Source organism: Perognathus longimembris, chromosome 2, assembly GCF_023159225.1.
Source record: "Perognathus longimembris pacificus isolate PPM17 chromosome 2, ASM2315922v1, whole genome shotgun sequence".
Taxonomy (NCBI): domain Eukaryota; kingdom Metazoa; phylum Chordata; class Mammalia; order Rodentia; family Heteromyidae; genus Perognathus; species Perognathus longimembris.
This window is the reverse complement of record NC_063162.1, coordinates 81825259-81848063: the sequence shown is the minus strand read 5'-3', so window position 1 is coordinate 81848063 and position 22805 is coordinate 81825259. Positions and strand designations below refer to the sequence as shown.

Below are 22805 nucleotides of genomic sequence, written 5' to 3'. Positions count from 1 at the left end.
AGCTTATACAGAGTGCACCATAACTAGAACTATTTAATATTACATAAAGCTGACAGAGAGACGTATTGTAATAACTCCACTGCTGAGGAAGTAGGAGTCTGTTGTGCTGAATATTTGAGATATTGTTAGAATAATGCTCCCTAATTGGGGAAATAAAAAATACATCTCTTCTCACCCTAGTGCTTTTCATATTGTCATAGACCTCCATCTTCAGGGCCCACAAAGGCAATTCCTCATTTAAAAAAAATATCTTCTATTTAAAAAAATGTAGCAGAAGTATTGAGGGGAACAAGAAAAAATACAGAAGGAAAAAGAAAAAAGGAAAAAAATCACTGTGAATATGTGATTTCAAATTCTCATGTCTACTTATCTAAATTGAAAAGTAAAGCTGTCATCAGAATTTATAAATACAGAAATTTTAGAAGTTAAAAAATAATTTTTGTTGATTAAGTATGTTTGATTTTGAGGAAGACATTATCTGAGTTCTGAAGGACACCAGGGCATAGAAACAATTGGTTATATGGCTTTGAAATGTGATAATTCCATATTAGGAAAAGTCTAAAGATTTTTCCCATAGTTTTTTTTTCAAGTTTTAGTTAATGGTTTTCCTTTAGCTATTTCAAACTGAACTACTCAATTTATGTCTATAGAATGCTTTGTAAGTTCTGTATATAACAAAAATCATCTTCTTAGCTATGAGAATTAAGTGATTACAGGTATTGCTAGCAATAATTTTTCATCGTGTATGTATCATGATATACAAATGAAGGAAAGAAGGTGGCTGCTATTCAGACTACTCATTGAACTTCCTAGACATAATTGGTCACAAACAGCATTTTATTCATATTAACATCATTATTATTAAGTGTATGAGGGATGACCTAAATGCTATTTTCCTATTTGCTTTGATCATTGCAACATAAGTGGTTTTGAATATTGATCAAATTTCATTCAATTCATATCTATTCCTCACAATGATATTATCTTCATAAATATTTTGCGCCACATATAAACCACAGCATATTTGTTAGTCCCTAAACATATTTTTAACTTTAATTACATGTTAAGCACAGCATTTAGTATTGTAGAAACATTAAAATACCAAATTCCTAGCTCCAGACAATTTATAATTATTTTCAGATGGTTTGAAGGGGAATGAGATTTTTTTTTAACTTCTGTGGTTGTTTTGCACTTAGTAGTTGTGATTCTACTGCTTGTGCTCCAGGTGTAGCATTGCTCAAATTAACTATTTACAATGCTGGAAATGAAAAAAAATGCTAACCATATCATTTTGTAAAATCAACAAAATTAAACATAAAATATTTTACAACTGGCCAGGAATTGGTGGCTCATGCCTGAAATCCCAGCTATTCAGGAGGCAGAGATCTGAGGATTGCAGGTTAAAGCCAGCATGTGAAGAAAAGTCCATGAGACTCTTAGCTCTAACCACTGTGGAGCTGTGGCTCAAATGGCAGAGTAGAAGCTTGGCACTATCCTTACAAAAAAAAGTTCAGGAATAGCACCCAGGCCCTGAGTCCAAGTCCTAGTTCTAGTATACACACACACACATGCAAAAATGTTTGTAACTAAAGACAAAATTTCTTATTAATTCAGACTTTCTTCTATCTTTTATCAACAACGTATAGTTATGCACTTTATAGAAAGAGAACTAATAACTCTTAGCTTTTAGAGTTTGCTTTAATTCAAGAATATGATTAAGTAAGAGTTCGCCTACAATGGATCTGCTTTAAATTTTTCTCCTAGAGTCCTTGCTGGAGCAACTGATTAAATAAGATGTCCATTATTTATAAACATATTGATTTTTTTGATATTTGCAATGATGATGCATTGTTCATTATTTTAATCTTTTTGCATTATGGACTTTATGAGCTATAAAACTGAGAAGATAAATGATTATATACTATATTTATGAATGCTATATGTACTTGACTTATATAATCAATATAAATCATCAAGAGCACACTTATTTGCTTTTCTAAGCAAAAAAGAATAATTGATGGTCAGATTCTCCATTCAACACCCAGAAAAAATATGTATAATTCATATTTAATGTCACATATATGTCTATGACATTCTATTTATAATAGTCCTAATTTCTATTTTACAAGCATTCTTCATGAGGCTATTCATGTACAGTTCTTTATGTATGCACATATATGTTTATGTGAACATGTACATAAATAACTTGCATATTTCCAATTTTGTTATGCACTTTGTGATGCACATCATTATTTTAATTTTCTTCTTTTTATTCTTGAGATACTTGCCTGTCATTTTTAGTACTGAATATTTAAAATGTTAAATGATCATTTTATGATAACAAATGAACAAGTTATTGTTTGTAAATGGAATAAGTATAATAAACAAAATCATGGAAATTTATTAAAGAATAATTAATTTTGAACTTTGAGGCACATTTTTGTTTATCTTTTCTTATTTTTAAAATTATTTTATTATTTTTTTATTTGTGTGTAAGAGAGACAGAGGGAGAGAGAGGGAAAGAGACAGACAGACAGACAGACAGAGACAGAGGAGAGAGAGAATGTGTTCTGGAGCTTGAACTCAGGGCATGAATGCTGTCACTGAACTTTTTTTGTTCAAGGCTAGTGTTCAATCATTTGATCCACAGCTACACATCTGTCCTTGTTGTCATCTTCTTCTCTTTCTCCCTTCTTCTCCCTCCCCCCTCCTCCTCCTACTCCTCCTCATCCTTCTTCTTCTTTTGTGATTAGAGGTAAGAGTCTTGTGGACTTTCTTGTTCTGGCTAGCTTCAAGCTCTGATCCTTTGAACTCTTATCTCCTGAGTAGCTAGTATTGCAGGTATGAATCATCCACTCCTCGGTTTCTCTTGTTATTTTTCTATAACCATGGTTCAAGTTAATGTAAAGTTTTATACTATGTATTTTCTCTTTCAGGTTTTGGAATTTATATATATTGATATATATATAGGTATATTTGTTATATTATAATTAACATATTATTTATTAAGTCTCTCCTAATGTCATTAAACATGAATGGTTTTTGAAACATGATTCTACATGCTGCAAATAGTAACTGTATGTTGTAACATACAGTGCATTGTGCAGTTTTATGAAAAAATTCTGTGGGACTCAGGACTCAGTTCTTTGCAATTTTGTTTCACAACTATAATTTCAGGGACTTGTGGGCTGCACTTTGATAAAGCCCTATGACTGACCTTTGAAGCCAAATTCTCCTGGAGAAAGGTATAACAGCTCAATGCAGGTGAAAACATCACAAGATGACTGATTTACCACGACCCTGAGGATATTTATAGGCTTGGATCATATTTGCCAAGATCACAACAGTCACATTTTAGGAGAATGACTAAGGATTTTGGCTGAGCCTGAATCAATACCAAAAATACTTCTGTGAAACTGGACAGTACTGTGACTGGTATTCTGAACACAAATCATATCTTGTTATTTACTCAAACCTAAGCCCCTTCAATGAATTGTCCAAAAGATCTTCATAGTTATAATTCTTGCAAATACCCTTTTACAAAATGCTTACATGTTTATATAGTTTTCTTTATGCTGCTACTGGAGATTCTATATGATGTCTTTGTTTTTTGTTTTTCTGTTTGGATATTGCTGTTATATAGAGAACTGACTTAAACTTGTGCATTTATCTTGTTTTTATATCATGTGACCAATTTTGTTCCCGCTAAATTATTTGAAGTGGAATACATAATCACATAATCTGTAAATATCAATAAACTTATTTTTCTAAGTCAGACACAAATACTTCCTTTTTGTTGACTCAAGTTTTCATTAAATTTGTCTAAACAATATTTTAAATTATTTACAGAAAAATTTTATTAATTAATTTATTTAATGCCTTACTGGGATTTGAACTCAGATCCTGGTGATGTCCCTTAGCTTAAGGCTGGTGTTCTACCACTTGAAATACACCTCTACTTCCAGCTCTTTGCCCATTCTTTGGAGATAAGAGCCTCAGGGCTCTTGCCTGGTCTGGCTTTGAACCATGAGCCTTAGGTCTCAGCCTCTTGAATAGCTAAGATTATGGGCATGTGCCACTGGTAGCTGGGTACCTGGAGGAAAACTTACTTTCATTTATAATATTAAACATTCCAAGCCTCAGGTACTTGGTTTTATGATAATCTTCCTGTATTATATTTTTAAAAATTCTGTTTTCCTCTTTAATTGGAGTTCATTTGGATATATATATATATACATATATAGTGACAGTAATATGTTTCCAGTCTTTCTTTTAATTAAACAAAAGAAATTCTTTCTCCCAGTTTTTCCACTTTTAACTCATCAAGTATTATATTAATCTTTTTATTTTTATAGCTCTGTTCTTTTATTATCCTCTTAAATAATGGCTATTTAATAATACATTTTCTTATATAACAGATAAAGAATGAGAGGATAAGAATCGCCTAGCTAGTTCAATGCTAGTTTATTTATTCTGCTAGATGTTTAAAATCTATTATTTCATTTATTGATTAAAATGATCCTTGGGAGATAAGTATTACTATATTAATTTTATAAGGTACGGCTCTGTTAAGATTCACCAAATTTGTGGGCAACTCATTTAAAACAACAAGCAGCCAGCTGTGAATCATGCGACTGAATCTCTACCTGTCTGGTATCATACACTAGTGTGTGTGTGTGTGTGTGTGTGTGTGTGTGTGTGTGTGTGTGTGTGTGTGTGTGTGTGTGATGGTCTTGAGGCTTGAGATTGGGGCTTGGATGCTGTCTCTGAGTTTTTGTGTCCAAGGATAGCAATTAAACACGTGAGCCACAGATCCTCCTCCTCCTCCTCCTCTCCCTCCTCCTCCCCCTCCTCCTCCTCCTCCTCCTCCTCCTCCTCCTCCTCCTCCTCCCCCCTCCTCCTCCTCCCCCCTCCTCCTCCTCCTCCTCCTCCTCCTCCTCCTCCTCCTCCTCCTCCTTCTCCTCCTCCTTTTCATTTAATTAGAGATAAGAGTCTCATGGACTTTCCTACTCTGGCTGGCTTCAAACAGCAATCCTCTTATCTCAACCTCCTTAGTAGCTAGGATTTCAGGGATGAGCTACCAGCACCCACCAACACAGTGTAACACACACACGTGCACACATATATATGTGTGCACATATATATGTGCACGTGTGTGTGTGTGTGTGTGTGTGTGTATTGCTAGTCCTGGGGTTTGAATTTAGAGCCTGAGCACTGTCCCTGGCTTCTTTTTGCTCAAGGATATCACTACCACTTGAGCCACAGTGCCACTTCCGGCCTTTTCTATATATGTTGTGCAGAGGAATCTAACCCAGAGCTTCATGTATAAGAGGCAAGCACTTTACCACTAGTATATATTACCAGCCCCTAACTTTCTATTTTTGAGATTTACTCTCATAGTGTTTTTCTCTTTAAGACTTTTGAAAATTCTGTATGTTTTAGATGGATTTCTAATTATTTTAATTGTTTTGTGACTTCCAGAGGATCTTTTTTGAAAGCTTTAATTCAATGTTAATAATAGAGTTCCCAGAATCCTGCTTTTTCAAGTTCATGTTACCTATGTAAGTTGAATTCTTTAAAAACTTTAGATTTATTTATTTATTTACATATTTATTTATCTTATAACAGAACTGAGGCTTGAGCCCTAAACGGTCACACAGCTTTTTTGCTCATTTTGCTGGCACTCTACCACTTCAGCCATGCCTCCAGTTTGGTTCTAATTGTATTTTTCAGTAAGTACAGATACTAGCTGTACCATTGGGCAAAGACAATTGGTGACTGATACAGTACTGTTATACAGAGGAAAGATAATGGCATTGTGAATAAAGGAGGAAAACTAAGCAATTATAAGTCATAAGCAAGGGTAAAATCCAATCTTCCTCTCACTTTTCACCACTCCATGTCAAACAAAGAAATATCTCCATTGTGGAACTAGATGAGAGAGACAACTTATTGCTCTCTCACTTCCTACCATCTAAAGTTTTATTTCCTTCCATATCTGTTACCCAAGGCCGGTCATTGCTCCTGTTTCCCTTCCAACCCTGCCCCCCCCCCCATTGTATTGTTTCTGTCAAGAGAGACACCATCCCCATAACTTGCATTATGGCATAATTGTTCTAATTTCATTATTAGTTATGAATTTTTTCCAGTACCTAATTTGTTTGTTTTGTTGGTCATGGGGTTTGAACTCAGGCCTGGGCACTGTCCCTGAGTCCGTTTTGCTCAAGGCTAGTGTTCTACCACTTAAAGCCACAGCCCCAATTCCAGTTTTCTGGGGATTAATTGGAGATAAGAGCCTCAAAGACTTTCCTGCCTGGACTCACAATCCTCAGATCTCAGCCTCCTGTGTAGCAAGGATTACAGGCCTGAGTCTCCAGTCCCCAGCTTTGAGTACCTAAGTTATAAATTGAATTTTATCATTAGTCTGTAGATAGAGGGGAAAAATCAGTAGTTATCTTTAGAGTTCAGGCAATCATTGGTAAGTCTCAGGTTAGGTTTCTAACTGTACTCTCACCATTTAATTACCGGTAGCAATAATATCCAAGCACCTGCAATGGTGGCCATATTAATAAAGTAACTAGTTTCAAGTTATTAAGGATTTTATTATGTGACAAGCCTAAACCTAGAATTCAATATCAGTTCACATCTGGTTCTTGGATTTCTGAGTATGGAACTGTGAGTCACATGTAAGGACTAAGGAGACAGACCCATCTGTGGGTGCTGGAGCAGCCATGTGAACTGTCCTCCACCTCAGGTGGTGTGACTGCACTGGTAGCCTAATCAGGGATCTGCAGAGCACCTGCCAGTTTCCTTATGCCCTTTCAAAGCCTGGGTATGCAGTAATTATCCACTTGTCAGGGGCACAAAGGATCCTGGAGGGGATGGGGAAGGAGGCGCTCCTGCCTTTTCTGTCTCCTTGGGATGTATGTTACTTTGGCCAATCAGGAGACAATCTCCTAATCCTTTGGCCATATATCTGGAAATCTATTCCCATCACAGCTCCTGAAACCACAAGGGCTGTGACATCATCAGACAGGTGCTTAGCACATTGGCAAATCCTGCTTTTTATTTTTTTCCATTGTAGATAACCTTGTGAACTATTACATGGCCAGCCTTGAATCAAAAAGTCCCTGCAGCCAACAGATGACCTTGTTTGTTATGGGCCCAGCCAGGAAATGAACTTCAGTGATTAAAGTTAAACAGCGTTTACTAGAAAATTTAACCAGTATAGCTTCTGACTGTCCATAACTTTAGTTCAGACATGGCTATGAAAAATTCCTTGGCCAGTGTTGTCAAAATCATTGCCTCAAAATATTTCTTACCTTTCTCATGGGCACTTGATTTATATAGTGTACATTTAACTGATGGGATTACAATGACCAAATTAATTTAACTTATGTAATCAGCCAAGTTGGATCATTTAAACCAAAATCAACATTAAGGTCTAAATTACATGAAGAGCTCTCTATCTCAGTGCAATGCCCATTTATTAATTTGTTAACCAGAAGTATCAAAGTTTTATAAGAGACTCAGCCTTTCATCTCTTTCTTCCCTAAATTCTGTTTGCAGATCGTTTCTATAGAATCTGGCCCCTAATGGGCAGCTGCCATGTTTATGGGAAGCAGAGGAGCTCCAGTGAGCTCTGGGCTTCTGGCAGCTGTAGCAGCAGCTGCTGCGGAAAGCTTAGGTTCCTATCATGGAAAAAACATAGTAATCATGTTTTAGCATACAGAGAGTCAGCCTTCCTGCAGAGTGACTGATGGTTCTACACATGCGAACTTAAAATGACAACTTTAACCATGCCAGTTTTCTCACAGAGACCAGCCGTTAGTCGCAGGAGCAAAGTCATGCTTTGCAAAAGTCCACCTCAACCCTCAAAAAATACTACCCAGTCTCCAAAGGAATAGAGAATACTTTAGAGCAACACACACACATACATACACCAAACACACATACTAAAGTAATTATTCTTGTCTTAAACAACAACAACAAAAAGACAAAATGGTAAAGCTAGAGATTCCCATAATATATGAACATGGAATGGTCCTTCAATATATGACTCAGTGGGTGCTGATCATAGTGCTTGTCTGAGAACACTTCATAGGATTCCTGTAAAGTCTAGCATGATACTCTGTACTACTCATTTCTCGGGAAACACTTTTGGGGGTTTTCATCCTCTCAAAGCTATTTGTTAATGAAAACTGAATTATAAGAAACAGAATACAGCTGAGTGCTGGCAGCTTTCACTCATAATCTATCTACTCAGGAGGCTGAAATCTCACAAACTGCTGTACAACGTCGGCCCAGGAAGAAAAGTCCATCTCCAAAAGACCAGCAAAAGACATGCTGCAGGTATGAATCAAGTGATAGAACACCAACAGCCAGCTCAGCAAGAGTGAAAGGCTCTTGATTTTCAAGTCCCAGTACCTGCCCCTCCCACAAAGTAAAGAAAGAAAAAAGGAAAAATATAAAGAGAAATATAAATTGTCCCTCTCTCTGTTACTTTGTCCTTCAAATAAGATTTCCACTTGACCTATGCATTTAGATTGCTCTTAGATTCTTGCAAGTAGCAACATTAATATCTATAGGCAAGTTACAGTTAAGACAGTCCCTATCCTGGATTGCCTGAGACTGAGGCATTTCCTGGAATGTAGGATTTAAGGCACTAAGGGAGGGAATCACAGCTGGGCATACTGGTGGCTCCTGCCTGTAATCCAAGCTACATAGGAGGCTGAGATCTGAAAATTGTGGTTCAAAGCCAGCCTAGGCAGGAAAGTCTGTGAGACTCTTAACTCCAGTGTAAAAAAACCAAAAAGCTAGAGTGGAACTGTGACTCAAGTGTGAGAATGTTAGCTTTGAAAAGAAAAGCTAAGGGTCAGCATGCAAGTCCTGAGTTCAAGCCCTAGGACAGGTACAAACAAAGGAATGACAAGGACAACAATGACAACAAAACACCCCCAAAAGGCAATATCTACAATGCAGGGCACAACATTGGCTTTTAGGAAGCAAGAACAAATTGCTTCAGGAAACCTGGATGGGGAACAGGAGAGAGCTTCATAAACAATTTGCATTTGAATACAACACATGGGAAAAAGACTCAGAGGAACAACATTTGCAGAGTTGTAGAGGCAAGGCACCACTTGAAAAACACTTAAGAGATAGCAAGCAAGAAGAATAACTATAATAATAAGAAACACCACAGAAACAAGAAATTCAACTAAAGAATTAGTAGTGCTGTTTGGAAATAGTAGTTATTTAATACATGGGCTAATGCAAAATGTTACTTGTATTAGAATTGAAACTGAAGGAATATTAAGAGCTATTATAAAGAAAGCAAACAGGATTTATGTCAAGAATAAAGCCAGTGTTGAGGAGAATAAGAAGAAGTTTTTTGTTTTGGGAGGGCATTTGTTTTTTGGTGAAAAAGCTAGAGAGATAAATTCAACTTTGAATATTTGAGTTTTCTGTGTCTGATCTATTGCTGTGAAATAAGCACTAATACCCAGTACCTATTGATGAAAGGCAATTATTATGTCCCACATTGTTCTGTGCTGTGTGGGCTGAGCTGGACTAATCACTTGAGCTGCAACAGAGTTGAGCTCAGATGCAGGTTGGGAAAGCTCTATGTCCAAAGTGGTCCTCTGCACTGGCCTACTGCACTGGCAAGGGCTCTACTCAGGAAATGCCCTTCAAATAGTGGCAATTCTTGTATGAGGTCTAACTTTCTAAAAAGTCCTGTCAGAAACTGCTAGTTTCCTTATGATAATAGGCCTCGTATTAGCACAGCACCATGTCTTCATATCTTATTGGCCAAAGTGGTTTCAGAATAGCCCAAGCTGCAGGGGAAGGAAATCAGGGTCTTAAGAGGCAGAGTGTCAAGAATTATGTGAACATTTTTAACTTCCCACAGGACTTAAAGGAAACATATGTGGGGATGTTGAGGAGAAAACAGGGAACCCTAGTCTCGAGCTCCAAAAAGAAGTCAATAACAATAGATATGTGAACTGGAAAATTTCCTAAGGAAAACTTATGGGTTAAAAACCATAGAAAAAATAAGATCAGAAAGTCAAGAATGAGAAAAGAAATGATATGAAATAGTAATTGAGAACTAGGCGCTGGTGGTTTTTACATCTATAATCCTAGCTAGTCGGGAGGCTGAGATCTGAAAAATCATTGTGTAAAACGATCCTGGTAGAGAAGTCATTGACACTAATTAATCAGCAAAAAAAATAAAAAATAAAAAAAAAAAGAACAACAAACTGGGATGGGGTGTGGCTCAACTAATAGAGCACAAGCTATGCGTGGGCAAATACGGGGCCCAGGGTCAAACACAAGTTCTAGCCAAAAATAAAATTAAAAAGAAAAAGAGGGGAAGTCAAGAAAGAAAGCAGGGACATTGTAACAGGCAATCAGCTTAAGTAGACAAAAGAAACAAGAAGGTTAATGCCAAGGCTACTGCTCAAGGAAAACACCATTTTGTATAAGAGGGTATGGAACTGGGAATTTAGTAGACTCCAGTGACTTGAAAGAGAACATTTGCATTGGGATTTACCAGAGAGAAAGGCCATGAGACTGGGGCACAAAGAAGGAGCAACAGAGCATCATGTGGCTTCTCCTGGGGGGTAGGTGACACAAACACTCTGATATCTGGTTCAACTAGGATGGATATGGAGGAAGCACTACATAAGAATGCTCTCAGCCTTGTTAGCTTGCTAGTGAGAGTAGCCAGTAGAAGAAAAGCAAAAGAGCAAAGGAAGATGGTAGCAGAGGTCTATGGAGGAGAAATACAGCTTCTGAAACAAATGGGGCTCCTTGATGAGAGATACAGAAACAAGTAGACAGTATTTTGGGTATTTGGGGTTGTAACTGAAGCTCTCTAAGCTCTCTGTACAAAAGCAACTGGCTCATCTCATCCTGGTAGACATCTTGAGACTTCACACATACAGCTGAACCCATGCCTCTCTGAAAAGTCTTCTTTCTCCATCTTTCTTTGTACAAATTCTCTCCATCCTTCCAGTCCAGTCTCCTCTCTCCTCACCTCAGGCACCTCACCTCAGACAAACAGCTAGAATCGGGGGTTCCTCCTCTCCAGAACATGTACCGAACATTCATTCCTTTAGCTTCTATTTCCGTGCCTTTCATTCTCTATCTTTTTACTGAAATTTTCCTCTGTCTTTTATTTCCACATAGAAAGAATAATACCTTTGTTCCAAAAATATATATCCATGGTCATATAAAAGATAAAATTCTGTTTACGATACATCAATTTTATCTTGCCATATGCAATATGATGTTTCATAATACCATATATTTGTGTAGCATTTTAGATGTCCAAGAATTTTGTGTATTTTCTCCTTGTATTAAGGCTAGGAAATAATACAGCTTGTGGATTATTTTTTTTTAACAAATTTGTTTTACTTGCTGGTGTTTTCTTTAAATGTAAGTACATAGGGCTTATGGTGCCATTATGGTAAAATGTGTCAGAAATGCATACTCGCACACAAACAAGTATTTTCAATTTTGCAAGATCAAGTTATTCAACCCTTACTACATTTCTGTGTTCCAAGAAGAGAATGCAAGCTGAGCAGTCTCTTTAGGATAACTATTTGCATAGAGCTAAATCTCACTGAATTTTATTTTCTGCTTTATTGCATGGTATGTAATTTACTTCTCTTATATGTGTTTTCACATAATTATTCCTTAGGAACAGTGCCCAGGCCTTGAGTTCAAGCCCCATGACAAAAACAAAATAAAAAGAAAACAAAAACATCCCCCTAAACATACTCCCTCTATCTTTCTAAACCCCTTGCATTTGCTAATAAAAAGAAGGGAGGGATTGAAGTATATCTAGAGAGGGTTCAAAAATCGGGAATAAGAACTTTATCAGAGACTATGAAAGCCATGTTTTGTTTTCCTTCTGCTTTACTATTTTTATTCATTACTTTGGTTGCAATTATTGGTTACAACATGAAAGTAGAAGGAAGTAGAAGTGGTTTTAAAGGTTAAAAATGTATAATTATTTGCAATTTATGAAAAAATGTATAAAGATAAATAAAATAGTCCCATGAAGGCAGAAAGTCACATGCATACTAACATTTGGGAAAATGTGAAAAAAAAGCACTAGCCATATTAAATGATAGTTTAATCTTTCTTGTGGTACTATAGGTCATATATTATTTTTCCTGTCTTCTTTCATGTCAATTTCTGTTTTAGAGAAGATATTTATTAGATGGCAATGTGAAAATTCTATGTGAAGTTATTTTCAGCTAGTATTTTTCTTTGCTAGATGAATAAATTACTTGACAGGAAAATAGTATGAATTTACAGTTGAGTATGTTAGTCTAAATAGTCAACTAGGTAAAAAATATGATGAAAAGGAAAAGCCAAGTAGATCACTTTTTAATGGCACAGCTTGGTATTATAGTGTGAGATGGTCACTGATTACATCTGTAATACTACCTACACAAGAGGTTGAGATGTAGAAAACCACAGTTCAAAGCCATCCTGAGCAGAAAAGTCCATAAGTTAACTAGACAAGAGCTTGGCTTGGAAGTGTGGCTCAAGTGGAAGAGTGTAATCCACAAAGAAGAAAGCTGAACATCTTAATTTTTATTTCTGCACATGTCTGTCTTGCCTCTAATGGAATTACAAAAGTATGATTTGTGGAACTTACAATTTTTTTTCCTCACAAACTTTAAAATGTAAATCCCTTGAAGAAAATAAATGTCTTCCATTTTTCTGTCTCTAGCTCTGGCATACAAGCTCCTAATCAGAAGGAAAATGAATAAATGAATGAATAAGTGAAGCATGGGCATCAAAATAAATTTATTTGAATATAATATGAAAACTTGTAAAGCAAAATTATAAAGCAGGTGTAGGCATTGCAGTGACTGTAATACGTAAATAGAAAGCAAGATGTGGGTATCAATTTAATACTTTGCAAGCAGAAAATGAATGGCTATTTCTGAAAGAGAGTTTGCAGAGTGTTCATCAAGGGAGATCAAATATTTTACAGTACCCACTGGTGGAAAGGAAAACAATTAAATATTTTGAGATAGCCCAGATTACTCATTGTTCTGAGCAGACTAAGTTTCAGACCAAAAGATTTTTAATGCGCAAGGACTTCCATGAGAGAGCATTCCTTTTCTCCTTTGATCGTGAACTCTAGAAAGAAAACAGCGTTGTACATAACAGCAAGGCTAGTTGGGAGGTGGAAATCGAGTAATAATTTGTGGTTAAAAATTGTTTGAAGATTTCTAGAGTTTATCATTGGATTCTAGTCTCTAAAATGTATATTAAAATGAAATATACTTTTAGATGACATTGTTTAATCCCCTAGCTAAGAAAACATTTTAGAAACAGAATGTTTCATTCTATGATTATATTCTTCTTTCATTTGGAATAGGTCCTTTCTTCGATTTTATTCCACAGAAAGGATTTATGTTCTCTAGCTGGGAATATTCAATGCAGGATAATAATTTCACTTCTATGATTTGGAGTCCTAACTAATTAGGTAGTAAATTCTTGGTAGAGGTTACTCTATAATTCTGCATGTAGCTTCTAGCTGCTTTTTTTTTTTTTTGGTAGTATGAAAAAAGAGAGATGGGAGATTTTAAGACATTAAATTCTTATCAAACAGTGGTTATAGAATTGTAACAGAGGTAGATATAAACAATAATATCATTGCTAGCTCTGGTGACTTTTTTTTTAAATTTGGGAAACAAAAGAGGTGATAACAATGAAAATACAACAAAACCTGCCGGGTGCTGATGGCTCATGCTTGTCAGGGGGCTGAGATCTAAGGATATGGTTCAAAGCCACCCTGGGCAGGAAAGTCCCTAAGACTTTTATTTCCAATGAATCACCAAGAATCCAGAAATAGAACTATGGCTCAAGTAGTAGAGTGCTAGCCTTTAGAAAAAAAAAAAAAGAACGCAAAGGAATAGCTGCAGGACCATTGTTCAAGCAAAAGTTTAAGGAAAAAGGACAAAAAGGGGGCTGGAATGTAGCTCAGTAGCAAAGCGCTTGCCTAGCAAGTGCAATGTCCTGGGTTCGATTCTCCACTACCAAAAAAGAAAAGACAAAGAAAAAAAAAAGAAAGAAAGGACAAAAAGAAAAGACAAAAACTAAGCAAATTGGACTTCTGAGAGGCTCAGCTTGATACTTTGCCATGTGCAAGGCATGGTGGGTGAACTACTGGTCCACATTAAAGTTAATGTAAGATCTTGGGAAGAAGAGCCAACAGGCTGCCAAATCTACAAATTATACCCCTTAGGGAATAAAAGCATAAAGAGTTAATTTATGTTGGCAAATATTAGTTTATTTTATATATGTATTGGTTTATCTTTTTTGCCTTTCTCGGATTAAGCTGAGTGTCTCACCAAACCTAAGCAAATGCTATGACAGTGAATTTTACCCACATTCTTGGCATACACTTTAGAAAAGCTTTACTTGTCTATGTATAAATGTATACATTCCATATATATCAAATAAATACTTGATTAGGATGATTTTTGAGATGTATACATTTGGGTTTGAGGGACAGTAGATGACTGGTTAGATGGATAAGTGGGTATAAGCCAGTGAGACAGTCAGATTTGTTAATTGCTGAAAACCTTTTGAATATCTGCAAAATAATCTTCTATCACCAAGAGTAGTATCCATAATTCTTCAATGGCTTACTAGTATAAAAGGTAAAACACAAAAGATCATGAGTTAAATGCTTTCACACTTCCTTTAGCCTATAACCTAACCTTTTAAATTTGTGTGTAAGAAAATCAGGACATCCACAGGGCCAGGTAGAAGACTGCTGGTTCCGAGCAGCCTTTATCGCACATTGAGGCTAAAACGTCAGTGAGCTCCTATTGGCTGAGTGATTGTATAAATCAATGCTACCAAGGAAATCTGCTTTAACTTGCACAGCTGATCTAGGAAATGTGTGATCTGGGTTCCAAATCGAAGTCCCAGGCATGTCAACAGGGGTTACTTTCTCCCTGCACCACTTGCTGCCTTTCATCCCTTCTCGCTTCCTTTCAGCACCCTCATTAACTTCATCACAGGCAGCTGAAGTCTCTGTTCCAAAATTAAAAGCCCTTGGAGAATAGTCCTGCTTAAAGTGATGGGTCGCTAAAAATGTGGATGATGTGGTGACTCTTTCATTTCCATTTTGATTAAGTAAAAGGCTCTTAATTTAGGTCATTATGGATACATAAATCTGCAGAGAATGAACATGCATTTATAATGTAACCAACAGCACATGATTTATTGTTCTGATGATGTATAAATACTGAAAAAAACAGAGTCCAGCTCTTAGGCTTCCTGAATGAGAAGCACTTGCCAGAGACTACTGGGGCCAAACATCCTCTGAGTGGGTCAGCCTTGCACTCTGCATGGCTCACGTCCCCGTACTTCATGTTAAAAGCCACCAAATGCAAATGTGTCTACTCTATCTCACTGAACTTTCTGTGGAGAGTTTGTGAGTGACCAAATGAAAGGCTCAAAATGGCTTTCCATACCTGATTGTGGACTTTGTTTGGGGATTTTGGCTACCCCTTGAGGGCTGGAGGTGGAGTGCGTTCGTTGGTTGGCAGAGCTGTGGATGCTGCTGGGGACAGCTGCTGACACGTTCTTGCGAGGCTTCATATCTTGCAGCCACATGGGTGAGGCTTCAAAGGCCTGCATCCTCCGAGCATGGCTATTGGCATTGACTTTCAGATAGGCCTGGGCCTTGTGTTCCTGTAGCTCCCCGTAATTGGCGTCAGTCACCCTGCATTCATATAAACCTTCATCCTTTTTCCTCACTTTGGAAATCTGAAGCTTGTGGGAAATGTCATTGCCTTGAACTTTCACTGTCTGAAAAATTGCAGGGAACAAGAATAAAATGCTGCATCAAATCACTGCGTTCCTGCTGTGTATCCCGAGCTTGCTACTGATGGAAAAATCAAAGGGTTTTACTGGTATCATGGACATTGTCAAGGTCTTTCTGTATCCTTAACGTCAGATATGGAGATCTTATTTATCCTACTCGCTATGTTACTTTCAATCTATGGGGATAATGAGATCAACTCAGCAAGTGCCAGAGCAACCAGGTGGTCCATTTTTCCCAGATCCTAATAATTCTGCCACCATTTTTTTCATGGGATTGGCTTCTACTTGGTTAACGCAGCTTGGTTAACTCAGGCCAACTGTACAACAGAAGTTTCTTCACTGGAGACCGTAAACTAATGTCCCTCGCCTCAAATGTGGGAGATCACACTATTTTATTGGTTTTAATAGTTTAGGTAGGGATGTTCTTTATCCTTACATTGGGATTACTGCTAAAGGTATAGTTAAGATAGAATTGGATATTAATATTTGCCTTCCTGAACTCTGTGTGTGTGTGTGTGTGTGTGTGTGTGTGTGTGTGTGTGTGTGAATATGTGTGCTACTATTGGGGCTTGAACTCAAAGGACTTTCATTCTCATTTGGACTTTTTTCTCAAGGATAGTGTTCTACCAGTTGAGACATACCTCCTGTCTGGCTTTTACCTGGTTACTTAAGAGATTAGTCTTCCTGATTTTTCTGCCTAGGCTAACTTTGAAACAGGACTCCCAGATCTTAGCCTCTGGAGTAACTACATTTACAGGCAGGGGTCACCAACTTTTTGTTTCCTTTTCAAACTTTTGATGCAGGCAATCTACAGCAATTAAATGGCAGGGTTCAGGTTCAGATAATTCTTATAGCTCAGAGCATTTATCCCAAGCTATTATAGGAATTTGGGATAGCCTCATTGGATTTTTCAAAATTGAAGTTGATTTTTTAACTTCTTCCAATCATTTTAATCCAGGATTTACAAGATAATTATCTAATATGTATTAAGTATAAAACACATACAGGGTAATGAAATGTATGTATCATCACAACAGATTTATCTCATATGCTATATATTATTGATAGAAAGGTAGATTTCATTAGACATTCAGAACTTTTTGGTTGAATTTGAAAAAGAATACCAGTGAAGTATGAGGCAGAAATGTACTTATTTTTATACTTATTCAACAGCTATTGCAGTTTCAAATGGCCATAAATGATTATGAATACCTGAGAAGCATTCATTCATCGTTTACATACAGAGATGTGTATAAGTGTGTAAACAGACTAAGATTTGGACCACCATAGGTATGTATTTATGTGCATACAAAATTACAAATAAATATACTAATGCTGTAATAAAAGTCAATTCTACATACAGTCTGGGTTAAGACTCCTGTAAAGTTTAAGGTAATCAGAGTACTTTTGATATTATTGCCTCATTTTACAGTAGACTGAAGCTTAAACAGTTTGAGTCGGTGATTCTCACCACTAACTGTACATTTGAGTCATCTGGTAGCTGTTAAAAATCATTTCTGCTCAGCTTAATGCAGAGATATTGAATCTTCCTATGAAAGGGGCAGAGCCTTATTGGTATCTTATAAAAGGTTCCTCAGGAGCTCTAAGTTAATAATTAGGACATATGTTTAAGGTTATTTGGTGGGCACACTGGGGATGAATTACACTCTGCCTCTGTTTGTATGTGGAACTGTTCTCATTTTGCTACATTTTCAAAGCCATGCCATAGCTCATGCTCTAGGAGTTCTGTACATCATATATATCTGTGGTTTCTTAGACCTGTCACTGGTCTTCAAATTATATTGGCAAGGGCAGAGGGTAAAGACAGACTATTCAACCGGCAATCTGTCCGACTATACAGGCATGTGAAAAAAATGAAGTACTTAAGGGAAACAGTTAATTGATTTTACCAATATAATGTTGCATAAAAATGACTGTTTTGGATACAAATAATTGAAAATGAGATATCTTGAAAAGCTAGTGATTTGGTGAGTGATGAATAGGAGCTTCTGTTTTGTATTTTATCTTCATCTGATACTTCTTCCTTATTGAGATTATACATTCAAAGCAGGTTTTGATTCTTTATACAATGTAGTTTTACACTTTTAGTTATGGATTCCCTATTTTATATCTTTGTACTCTTATGTTAGCATAAGAGCTTCAGTATAAATTTTCCTTTGAAGTGTACATAGATGTCAGATTTTCAAATTTCTAAAACCAAATATAAATAACATATTCATGCCCAAGAGATTTCTTCCTTTTGTGTTATATAATTATTTTCTTTCTAGCAGTGAAAACATGTTTGCTAATCAATATTATTAATATAAAATGACTCTACATGGCTTCACTTTAGGTATAGTAATAAAACAAGATTTTCATTGTTTTCCTCATTTTCCAAAAAAAAAAAAACTAAATGTCATAGCCAAAGGTGCAGAACTACGTTTTAATATTTTGAGTAAGCCATCTGCCTTTCCTAAAGGGTTTGGGTGTGTATTTACGTTCATCGTTTGAAAATTTTTGAATACGAGCATTAGAAACACATTAGTTGCACTGTGAATGACACCTAAAATTGAATCCCTTTATTGAATCACAATTTCAAAATCCAGTTAAGGTTTAGGTTTTTCTCCGTATGGGTTCTTTTATATTGCTATTCTGCTTCCTATTAAAGAATAATTATCTTCATAATATTGACTGGATATCAACATTGCCATGGGTCGCTTTTACATTTACATAACTGCTACAAAAACAAGAGGATAGTCATACTAATTCCTAGGACAGCAAAATATTCCTCTGGCCCATTTAAAAAGCTATTTACCTCGCTTAGAATGTAATTTTATGCATTAGACTATCCACTTCCTTCACTTTTTAATGTCCCTAACGCGGTAAGCAAAAGACAGCCCAGTGGCCTCTCGCATTTGCAAAACTGCTCTTTTCAGGGAAAACAAAGGCGCTGACCCCTAACATCCACTGGCTAAGAATGAGCGCCGAGGGGGCACGCGCCCTGTCAAGGCGCCAGTCCCTGTGACACTCACACTGATCTTGGTCCCTTCGTTGTCCGGGTCTCTGTCGGGTAAGAGCTCCACCTGCGGGACAAGGACGCAAATGCGTAAGTTCTTCAGGAGTCCTGGAGCCCCTGGCGCGGTGGCACAGTGGCGCCCGGCAAGACCCAGCCTTTGTTGGGTGGCACTTTTTAGTTAAGTGGATGTAGGAATAAGAAAGGGAAGGGACTCAGCCTCATCCACATCGAATCCCTTGGTAATGCCGTAAGCCTTGCTGTCCCTTCACCGCCACCCCCCAAAAAAAACAACCCGAGGTCCTTGCACCCCGCACCCCGGGACCCCAGAGCAGAGGCTGAGCTTAGAGGGCGGGGCTGGTTGTCTTCAGTCTTCCTAGTAGTCCGATCAGGACAGACAGTTCTGGCAAGGGTAGGGACAGAGGCAAAGGTGGGTGGGGCGGGAGTGTAGGTGAAAAGTTTTCACCAGCCAATTTCTGTAGCGTTGTGGGGGCTGCCATCTCAGCCCTGGGGTCTCTTCCATGGATTTTTCTTTTCTCTCTGTCACAACTGAGGCCCTTCTTGCTCCAACTGTCTCCTCTGTTTGTCCTCACCCTCAGCTTTCTCATATTTCCCTTCATTTCTCCACCTCCTCTTCTCTCTCCCTTCCCACGTTCTCGTTATCTCCCTTCTACAGCCTCTGGTCCACTGTTCTCTTTCACTCTCCTGTTTTCTCCCCGCTTCCTCCCCTTATCTCCTCTCTTCTCCCACTCCTCTCCTCACCATCGCCTCATCTCCCCTCTCCTCCCCTCCCTTCCTCTTCCCTCTGCTTCTCTTCTCTTCCCTTTGCCCTCATCTCTACTGCTCTCTTCCTTCCTCTTCACTTCCCCCTCCCCCACCTCTTGCTCCTCCCTCTTCCCCCCACCCTCCCACACTAAAGGCTAAGGTGTGAAGAACTGGCTTAGAAGGGAGAGCAGCAGGACCCCTGGCAGATTCCCTTCCCCAACTCTGCTGTATGTGAAGGGGTTTGGTGGGTGCCCTGGGCTGTCTCTGCCATCCTGGATACGTTAATAATCAATATGAGGAGCAGGAAAACATGCCCAGAGTGAACCAGGAAAGGCCCAGTGGGATGACTTTCCTGGTGGTTTGGCCTTACTGTCACCAGGACAGATCCAGGCTCACTTTTTTTTTTTTTTTTGCATTAAATATCCCTGGGTATTGTCCATTATCAGTGAGCCCAGGGGAATCCCTAGGGATCTCACAGGGCAGGGTCTTGGGCATTGGTCTTTGATTAGAAACACAGAGAACTGAAGATGGAGTGGGACCGACTTAGAGGCTCTGCAGACTATTGGGCTCCATTACCTGTGCTCCTGCTGCCTCGGTTCCTGGCTCCAGGTCCTCAGGTCCCCCCAGAAACCACCATTGGATCTCCAGGTACACGGAGGCTGAGCCGCTCTGGAATGCACAGGACATCTCCACATTCTGCCCTTCAGTTGCCGTCATGTTCCTCGGGAACTCAGTAAATTTTGCTGCAAAACAAAAGTGCATCCTTTTGGCGCCCCTCTTGGCTATGTCTCTCCTTGAGGGTACACTACATTTCCCCCAACCCTTAAAAGGAAAAACAATACAAACAAAATGCAGAAATAAACTAGCAACAACATTCCTTGTATGACATTCTTGATTGTTTGGGCTTCCCCCTCCCTTTCTTTGCGATTTGCTTGTCTTATTTTTGGTATCCTGCCTAAATCACTTTGTTGATGATCAAGTCCAGATAATGGAAAGGTTAACAAGCTTGCCAATAACTCTCTTAGCCAGAGCTGCCCAGTGTTAAGATCCAAACATCTTTTGTCAGATTGCAGTATTCTGCAAAACTTCCTGGGAGAGATTCAGTGAGGTACAATTTAGACCATCTGTCAAGTTGATCTAGGAGGACAGCCTCTTGCTGCTAAGTCGCTAAACAATCGAAAACTAACTGGAGGGTCTGTGTTGCAGAGGGTCTGTGGATCATGATGATCTGTCAAAATGCATATTTCCGATTTATCACAAACAGTGGTTAGCCACTATGTTCCAAACCCTACAGTTGTGAAACAAGTTGCACACTTCTCGAGCTACATATACCTACATATATGTATGTCATATATGTAGGTATACATATGTATACCTACATATATGTATGTAGGTATATATGTATGTTTGTATAACTGTCACACTTGTTCCCATGATGCTATTGTGTGGTAAGTTGTCATATATCTTGGGATATAACACAATCGTATGCTCAGATTCAGTTCCAATGAAAGATTATCTGGAAATCGCCACAGAGAATTTGTTAAATGTTTCCAATGCTAACCTTACCATTGCTAATTTGTAAGATTCCCTTAGATTTATTGGTAAACAGAAAAACTCACAAACATAAAAATGCCCCCCCCCCCCTTTTCCTTGCAGGCTTTTTGTGAACCAGGAATGCTCTCACCCATCTAACAACACGATGGGTTGTGCTTATCTTGTCTAAGGGACACTTTGTAAAGGGCTCATGGTTCCCTGAAAGGATGGACCAGGAGAGAGCTGGGGGTATTGCAGGAATGATTTGGGGTGGAGGCATGCTGCTCTCGCTTCTTACAGATAGCTGCCATCAGTATCTCTTTAGAATTTTATGACATTTCCAGCTAGCTTCGGGTGTGTGTGGGGAGGCACTGTGCGGGTGTTGGAAGTGAATGCGAGCCGTGAGGAGGGCAAGTCTGATCTGCAAAGGACTCTTCTGCTCACACTGAAAGGCGGAGCAGGGCATTTGTGATGCAGTTTTCTGGCAGCTGGGTTGTGATCTGTTCGCGGTGCTGAAGAGGTCACTGCAGCCTGCGAGGTCCGAAACAACTGGGGTCTGGGTTCAGTAGGCACCCTGCTCCTTGTAATGCAAGTCCTGTCATTTTAGGGGTCGTTAGATAAACACACATGCAAACGAAGTCACAGGGACTCAGGCAAGAGAGACCCTAAAGCCCATTCTATCTATGTGGGAAACAAGGGCTGTCAATGGAAAGCCCCCCCTCCTCCAGCTTTGTGTTCCCGATGATTATGTATGCACAAGCGGTTACTCTGTGCTTGCACACACAAAGCACACACACACACACCTGTGTCGGTGTTCACTGAGGAACTCAACTCCTTGCCAAGCACTGACTGGCAGTGAGGAATTGAGATGGAGATTTTTCTCTCAATCCTCGTTTACAATTTAATAAACTTTAAAGAGGAAATGAAGGAAAAAAAAATCCAAACAGAACCCTATTCATACAATCTAATCCGACTCTCACTTGCTGGGAACCGTGCTACCCCTGCCTGTCCATTCGTTGGGTGTAACACACACACACACACACACACATCACAAGCAAATGTACATTATTCTTAACAGTGAGCACAGACTTACCTTGAGAAGAAAGCCCTTGTTGTACATACAGGACGGAAAAGAAAACAAATCCAACATACGCCAAAAAGATCCCCATCATTCCAAAAAGAAAAGGAAGGGAGTTACATCAGTGTAACAGCCCCAAAGCGCACCCCCTAAAGAAGAGACAGAAAGCACCCCCAAAACAACCCAACAACAACTGGCCGGCGAGGGGAGTCTCAGAGCCCCGGGCGCCCCGAGGCACGCATCCTGCTGCTCGTGGGGCCGGCGTCGGCTCCGGGGAGCGAGGGGACCGCGCGCGGCGCGGAGGCTGCGGGCGGCGGGGCTGATCCGGGCGCCGGCGGCCGCGCGCGCTCGGGCTGGAGTCGGGGAAGTGTCTCCGCCGCGCGGCGGGCGCTGCAGCCTCCGCTGCTGCCGCGGGTCCCACGTCAGCCCGCCCGCTCCTCACTGCCCGCCCCAACGCCGCCGCCGCTGCCGCCGAGCCGGCACGGCGAGTGGGGAGTGGGCCGGAGGGCGGCGCGGGGACTGCGCTGCCCGGACTCGCCACGCGCCACC

The 22805-nt window shown here is 39.1% G+C and overlaps 1 protein-coding gene across 2 annotated transcripts in view; it reads right to left on the bottom strand.

Moving 5' to 3' along the window:
* Vstm2a (V-set and transmembrane domain containing 2A) overlaps positions 1-22476 on the bottom strand; it is a 31943-nt gene extending 9467 nt beyond the window's left edge. For both annotated transcript variants that reach the window (XM_048337807.1, XM_048337808.1), the window contains exons 1-4: positions 22272-22476; positions 20222-20388; positions 18900-18950; positions 15516-15852 (exon numbers count right to left, since the gene is read on the bottom strand). In XM_048337807.1, the coding sequence (XP_048193764.1) occupies positions 15516-15852; positions 18900-18950; positions 20222-20388; positions 22272-22350 (634 nt within the window). In that variant the 5' untranslated portion in view covers positions 22351-22476. The remainder of the gene's footprint in view (positions 1-15515; positions 15853-18899; positions 18951-20221; positions 20389-22271) is intronic.
* Positions 22477-22805: the final 329 nt, after the last annotated feature.